Genomic DNA, 7,075 nt, shown 5'->3' with positions numbered 1-7,075 from the left:
ATGGCTGTGAAGGTGCTGTCGCTGCTGCCGCCGTTGTTGCTGGCCGCGGCGGGGCTCGCTGGCCTCCTGCTGCTGTGCGTCCCCACCCGCGACGTCCGGGAGCCGCCCTCTCTCAAGGTGCATGCTCAGGCACCCCGGCTCCCTGCGCCGTGCGGAGAGCAGCCGGGCATGGGGCCGGAGAGCCGGGCGGGGAGGCTCGGAGCCCGCGCGGCTGCCCTAGACCCCAACCCGCGCTCGGCTCCGGGCTCGGCCGGGTGGGGTCCCGGCCCCATGTGCTCCTCTCCTGTCCCGGGCCCACGGGGCGGCGGCAGAGCTTCCGGGGCGCCGCGGTGCTGGAGACCGAAGTCCCTGGAACTCCCTGGTCGCGGAGCCTGTCACGTCACGGGCGCGGCCCAGGGGTTGTCTCTCTGCTCCCCGGATGCAATCCTTGGACGCCCCAGGCCCCAGGCCGCAGCGGGACGGGCGTGGCCCCCGGGGGCGCATCGCTAGGGGTTGGGACCCGACTGTGTGCATCAGGGGCCGGGGCCCAGGGAACCTGCCCCACCTGCCCGTGGTGGTCCAAGCAGAGCCCGTGTGCCCTTGAGGAGAGGCGGGCAAGGTGGGAGGGTTGGGGCCGGCAGTGGCAGCGTGTGCTGGTCCTAAACGGTTGGGGGTGGGCTAGGCCAGGGTGGCCTCCAGGAGTCCAGCTGGCTCCCTTAACCCTTTACTGACTGGGGGAGTGGGGTAGGGGAAGGCTTGGGGTGTGTGTGGGGGGGGATGCTCCAAGCCCTGGGAGCCCAGGATGGGAGCTCACAGGGGCGGCTGCTCTATAGCCAAGGGCCACCGCCGGCAGGGGTGGGGCGAGTGGACTCGTTGGCCTGCTGATCCCGGAGTTCCCTGGTAGGGGGAGGGCTGGCATGGCCCCTTCGCCAGGGCTCAGGAGGACATGTTCTTCAGCCGTGCTCTCGCTATGGGAATCCAGGCCCTTGGGGGTGGGTGCCGGAAAGTGGCCCTTGTAAACTGGGTGCTGCCCTCACCGGCCAGCGCCCCACCCCTCTGTAGGACAGAGCTCCCGGCCCAGGCTCTGAGATGCAGGGGAGGGGCGTCTTCAGGCAGGGCCAGCGTGGATCACAGCCCGCACTCAACCTCTCCCAGCCTGTCCCCAGGGCGCCGACTTACACATTCTCAGGTCGGGCTGACGTCAGAGACATCGGGACGGAGCGGAAGGGAGAGCTGGCCCAAGAGTGTCCCTCCTGCAGCTGGGCTTCAGTCCCAGAGCCCGGGGACCTCGTGTCCCCAGGACCAGGTTCCAAGGGTGGTCCTGGGACTCTGCTGTTGACACAGCCCCTCAGCTCGTCCTTGCTAGGTTGGCTCCTGCCCATCTACCCCTGTTCCCATTCTCCCCGCTGACCGAGCTGTGTCACTGGGGCTGTCTCAGGACTTCCAACCTTGCCACAGGGCGAGGTGGGGCGAAAGGCCAGAGGGGGGTGACGGGGCAAAGGGCATGGCCTTCATGCCACCGCCCCTTCCCCAGAGGGTAATCCCCACTGTCACCCTCAGTATGGCATCGTCCTGGACGCTGGCTCTTCCCACACGTCCATGTTCATCTACAAGTGGCCGGCAGACAAGGAGAATGACACAGGCATCGTGGGCCAGCATAGCTCCTGTGATGTGCGCGGTGAGTGCGAGGCACCCCTGGCCTGGGTACACACCCCCCTGGCCCTTGGGGGGCTGTTGGCACTTTCATTCTAGAAAGGAAGCCCAGGCAGTAGTTGGAAGGTTTGGGCCTTGCCTGGCCTGGGACCGGCTTCTACCGCCCAGATAGAGCAGGAGGGGCTCCAAGGGGCTGGTGGGCACACCCAGGCAGGATCCCCAGGGGCTAGGCCAGCGGGGCCATGCCCAGTGCTTTATCCTGGCACCTGCGCACACACCCACCGCACGGGAGGCAGCCTCAGAGACTCTGGGTGGCACGCAGGTGGGCCCCTTTGTCTGTCTCTGAACTGGGCGTCTCTGAGGCCTTAAGCTGGGAAGGTGTGTCTAAGCGGCCACCTGGTTTGGGAGCCCAAGCCCCCAGCCCTTTTGTCCTGCGGCCCCTGGAGGCTGCCGGCGGGGCCTCGACCGCTCTCACTGCCTCCCTCTAGGGGGCGGCATTTCCAGCTACGCAGACAACCCTCCCGGTGCCGGCCAGAGTCTGGTCGAATGCCTGGAGCAGGCACTTCGGGACGTGCCCAAGGAGAGACACGTGGGCACACCCCTCTACCTGGGAGCCACAGCAGGCATGCGCCTGCTCAAGTGAGTGTGCCTGTCCCCCAACCTTCCAGGCTCTGGGATCCCACACACCCTCAGCGGAAGCCCTGGGCTGGGACTTCCTTGGCTGGCCAGGCAGATACCGTATACCTCAGCAGCCGGCTCCCGGCCACCTGGGAAGAGCCCCTCACAGTCCTCTCTGTATCACAGCCTGACCAGTCCAGAGGCCTCGGCCGATGTGCTCGCGGCTGTGACGCGGACGCTGATGCAGTACCCCTTTGACTTCCGTGGTGCCCGCATCCTCTCGGGCCAAGACGAGGGGGTGTTTGGCTGGGTGACCACCAACTACCTCCTGGAGAACTTTATCAAGGTGGGCCTGCCGGCCAGCCCAGGGAGCCAGGGGTGTGGGCACCCATCCACGGGGTGACCCCAACCTCCACTCCTTACAGTATGGCTGGGCAGGCCGGTGGTTCCGGCCAAGGAAGGGGACCCTGGGGGCCATGGACCTGGGAGGCGCCTCCACACAGATCACCTTCGAGACGGCCAGCCCAGCTGAGGATCCAGCCAACGAGGTCCAGCTGCGGCTCTACGGCCAGCTCTACCGCGTCTACACCCACAGCTTCCTCTGCTACGGCCGCGACCAGGTCCTCCAGAGGCTGCTGGCCAGTGCCCTGCAGGTGCCCCCCAACCCCAGCCACCTGCACCACTGTGCCTTCTTGGAGGGAGGGTCAAAACGGGATGTGGGCCAAGGGCACAGAGCAGAGCCTGGGCAGCAGCCATGCTGAGGGCTGTTCCAGGCAGCAGGAACCATTCGCTTTCATCAGCTGGCGGGACAGGATCCGGCGTGGGCCAAGGCCCAGTGGCTGGGGGTGAGTGCCAGGCTGGGGACAGAGGAGGGCCAGAGCCCGATCTCAGAGAACCTGCAATGCCTGGCTGCAGGCTTTGGGTTTGTCCAGCAGGCAGCGGGGAGCCGGGGACTGTTGCTAAGCACAGAGGTGATAGCACCAAGGGGCGCTTGTGGGAGGTGCCCCAGGCCGGTCCTCCACAGGCGCTCCACGGGTCCTAGGGTGAGGGCGGGGGCAGTGCTTGAAGTGGGGGTGGTGCAACCAACGCCCTCATGATTCCCCCAGACCCACAGCTTCCACCCCTGCTGGCCAAGGGGCTATTCCACGCAAGTGCTGCTCCGGGACCTGTATGCGTCGCCATGTACTGCAGCCCAGCGGCCCCAGACCTTCAACGGCAGCCACAGGGTCCGCCTGGCGGGGGGCAGCGACCCGGCCCTCTGCCGTGGCCTCGTTTCCGGCCTCTTCAACTTCTCCTCCTGCCGCTTCTCCCGATGCTCCTTCAACGGCATCTTCCAGCCCCCCGTGTCTGGGGACTTTATGGTGAGTCCAGGGGACGGGGTGGGGCCGCTGCCCTGCAGCGCCTGGGGTCTGGGCACACCTGGACTGTGTCCCCCTCCCAGGCCTTCTCTGCTTTCTTCTACGCTGTGGACTTCCTGCGGACCGTGATGGGGCTGCCCGTGGCAAGCCTGCAGCAGCTGGGGGCCGCCGTGGTCACTGTCTGCAACCAGACATGGAGTGAGGTGAGGCCTGCCCCCCTCTTCCAGGGCTTCGTGGGCTGGCCCCTCCTGCCTCCTGGTCATTCGTTTGCTCTACAGGTGGAGGGGCCCGGGCCTCTCGGAGAGCCCACTGCAGTGAGAGCCATACTGCTCGCTAGATTCGGAAGTGGCTGGGCCCTGGCAGGAAGGCCCGGGGGCCAGACCACAGGGGGCTGCAGAAACCTCCCTGAGGCCCGCCCCTCGGGAGGGAGGGTAACAGCCAGCTAAAGCCTCTGACAGTGGGGAGCAGGGGTGGGGGCGCAGACTGGTGGGGAGGAGCTGGAGGGCAAGCAGAAGGGCTCAGGACTTAACAGGTAGACTTGGCAGGGCCCAGGGGTCAGGGAGTGAGGACCTGAAGATGCCTTCCGGGATTCTGGCTTCTGCCACTAGCCGGACGCCGGTGCGGAGTAAAGCCAGATGGAGGGATTAGGGCCTGTGGAGCATGAGGTGCCCACCAGAGGCTCTGGGAGAAACACGTGTGTCTGTGGGTTCAGGTGGCCAAGAAAGCCCCTGTCCTCTCTATGTCCACTGACAGGCAGGCTGGGCTGTGGGGAGCAGGAGGCAACCCCAGGGGCTGGGGCTCAAGCCTGGAGCTTCTTCTGTCGCCCCGCCCACCACCATCACGTGCGCGGAGGTTGCCGGAGCCCTCCACTCCCTGGGTGGCCGTCCCTGCTCTCCCCTCCAAGGCACAGGAGCTGGAGGCCATCCTGAAGTCACATTTTTCTTCCCGGAGGAACAGCCCCTCCTGGTGGTGGCCCCCTCGGCCTCGGTCTTCCGGTCTTTCTATCCCTTTACCCCGTGTTGCCCATGTGAGGGGGGGGACGTGCAGCACGCCGCTGGCCACTCCAAGTTCTCCCACATGTGTCACAGCTGCAGGCTCTGGCGCCGGGGGAGGGGTCCCGCCTGGCTGACTACTGCGCCGGAGCCATGTTCGTGCAGCAGCTGCTGACCCGAGGCTACGGCTTCGACGAGCGCGCCTTCGGCGGGGTGACCTTCCAGAAGAAGGTGGGAGATGGCGGGCCGGGGCGGGGATGGGCGGGGCCTCCCGGGCTGCGCCGAGGCTGAGGCTGAGGCCGCGCCCCTCGCCCGCAGGCCGGGGACACCGCTGTCGGCTGGGCGCTCGGTTACATGCTGAACCTGACCAACCTGATCCCCGCCGACCCGCCGGGGCTGCGCAAGGGCACCGACTTCAGCTCCTGGGTGGTCCTCCTCCTGCTCTTCGTCGCCCTGCTTCTGGCCGCGCTGGTCCTGCTGCTGCGCAAGGCGCGCTCCACCAAGTCGCCGAGCGCCATCTAGGGACTGGCTGGGGGCAGCTGCCCCAGCCCCATATATCCCCATCCTTCACCCCACCCCACCCTCAACATCTCTGCCCCTCGAGCAGCCCCGAAACCGAGGCGGGGCTCCAGCGCGCGCGCCCACGCCCTCAGGGGCCGGGGAGGACGAAGGGGACCGAATCCAGCCCCTTCAGCCCCCTGCGGCCTTGGCTGCGGCTCCGGCCTCCTGCTCCTCCTCCTACTGGGGGTGTGCGCTTCAGACACCCCGCTGCCCGCAGCCCGCGACTGCAGTGCTGGCACCCCGGAAGTGGAAACTTTATTCGGATGATCAGGGCCCTCAGAGGCATCCCCCATCGGTCTTTGTCAGGGGGAGGGTATCAGAGCCCACAGGCTGGGAGCCGGCCCAGCGCTCACTTGTAAAATTTTGTAATAAAAAGTTTTTCCTAGAGCAGTAGAGGGAATTTCATGGGGGTGCGGCCCCCTTGCTGCTGCCTGCCCTCCCTCCCCACAGCTGTGTTGGATACGCAGGACCACTCCCGGTCCCCAGGGTGGGCTTGGGCTCTCCCAACTTCCTCTCTGGGTCCAGACCTGGGGCGGTGCAGACGCCACTCCCCTGCTCCACCATGGTGGTCTGGAGTAGTTGCAGGATGGCTGGCCTGAGAGTCCCTGAGTCCCTTGAGGCTTCTCTGGCTGGCGGAACCCCTGCAACACCCCTAGAGCTGCATCAGTGACCTAAGCCATCCTGGAGGCTGGTCCCTGGCCCAGAGTTGGCCTGGGGTAGGGGAGGGGGAAGCGGAGGTGGCAAGGAGGGGAAGTCGTGGTGGGCAGGGCAGGCAGGTGTCTAGGGTCCGGTCAGTGCTGGGAGAGACTGGGAAGGGGGCAAACCCTCAACAGGAGGTATTTGGGGGGATGTTGAGATGAGGACCAGGAGGGACGCTGGGGCCCCTTCACTCCCAGGGATGAGCCTTGTGCAGAGCCTGGCTCTAGAGCCAAGCTGCGCCGGGGGGACAACGTCCACCTCCAGCCTGGGTGCTTTTCTACATCCCCCCACCCCTCCCCAAACATCAGCTGGCCCCACCTACGGTCCCTGCAGCCCCTCCCCTAAGCGCTGTTCTCTCCGGCGCGGGGAGGCGTGGTCTTGGCTACATCTCCAGCTCGCCCCAACCGTTCTGGGAAGTGAGCTCACACACTATTTCTGTCTGGTCAGTGTGCTGTGGGGGAGGGTGGCGGTCCCGTTCTGCTCACCACCACCCCGCACTCCACCACCTCTGCCGGTGTGCGAGCCATTTCACTAACCCGAGGGCAGCCAGCCCTACCTTCTGAGTTCAGAGACACAAAGGACTGAGGGGCAGCACCGGGTTGGGGGGTTCATCCTTGTTCTCGCAAAGGCCTGAGCCAGAGGGAGGTTTCCAGGTGGGATGCGGTAGGTGTGCTCTCAGGAGGCGCCAGGTGGAGTGTAAGGGGGTGCGTCATAGCTGCTTTGTTGTCGTGGAGCCCCAGGCAGCTGAAAGGCTGTCACCTGGGGACCGTGGACAGCTCCCAGCTGACTCTCATCGACAGCTCCAGGCTCCTCTTGCCCCCTGGTGGCCCCACTTGAGAGCGACCGCCCATTTCAACTCGTTCTGTGCGCGTGTTTGCTTTTCCCCGTGTGTCTCTGAGAGCCCGCCGCATCTTTGGGCACACCTGTGCATCCCTGTGCACCTTTCCATCTGTGCGCCTCCGGTATCTCTGTGTTCCTGGGTGCTCGCACCTCTAGCCGCGGGCGGGTCCTCTGCTCCAGCGGGGTGGGGGTGGGGTGGAAGTTGGCAGCCCCGCAGGGAGGGACCCGAAGAAGCCCACTATCGGCCAGTCCCTAGCCGGATTTGTGGCGAACACAGAACGTCCCAGGCTGCAGAGGCCGGAGAGGTCGAGGCACCCCGAAGCCCGCTGTGGGGAAGGGTCGGTCCGAACTCAGGGGAGGGGGAGGGGCGCAGGC

At 66.3% G+C, this 7,075-nt stretch overlaps 1 protein-coding gene across 3 annotated transcripts in view; it reads left to right on the top strand.

Moving 5' to 3' along the window:
• The window catches only part of ENTPD2 (ectonucleoside triphosphate diphosphohydrolase 2), an 11,038-nt gene extending 4,973 nt beyond the window's left edge, over nucleotides 1-6,065 (top strand). Inside the window, exons 1-9 of one of the 3 annotated variants that reach the window (XM_006918126.3) lie at nucleotides 1-117; nucleotides 1,540-1,657; nucleotides 2,121-2,271; nucleotides 2,437-2,596; nucleotides 2,676-2,903; nucleotides 3,357-3,611; nucleotides 3,692-3,811; nucleotides 4,697-4,831; nucleotides 4,919-6,065. In XM_006918126.3, the coding sequence (XP_006918188.1) occupies nucleotides 1-117; nucleotides 1,540-1,657; nucleotides 2,121-2,271; nucleotides 2,437-2,596; nucleotides 2,676-2,903; nucleotides 3,357-3,611; nucleotides 3,692-3,811; nucleotides 4,697-4,831; nucleotides 4,919-5,122 (1,488 nt within the window). In that variant the 3' untranslated portion in view covers nucleotides 5,123-6,065. Of the gene's footprint in view, nucleotides 118-844; nucleotides 1,346-1,539; nucleotides 1,658-2,120; nucleotides 2,272-2,436; nucleotides 2,597-2,675; nucleotides 2,904-3,356; nucleotides 3,612-3,691; nucleotides 3,812-4,696; nucleotides 4,832-4,918 lie in introns of those variants that run through there. The other 2 variants (XM_025051234.1, XM_025051233.1) reach the window with 2 other exon arrangements.
• Nucleotides 6,066-7,075: the final 1,010 nt, after the last annotated feature.

Source organism: Pteropus alecto, unplaced genomic scaffold (assembly GCF_000325575.1).
Source record: "Pteropus alecto unplaced genomic scaffold, ASM32557v1 scaffold67, whole genome shotgun sequence".
Lineage (NCBI taxonomy): Eukaryota > Metazoa > Chordata > Mammalia > Chiroptera > Pteropodidae > Pteropus > Pteropus alecto.
The sequence above is the reverse complement of the archived record's forward strand: the minus strand, read 5'-3'. Positions and strand labels throughout refer to the sequence as shown.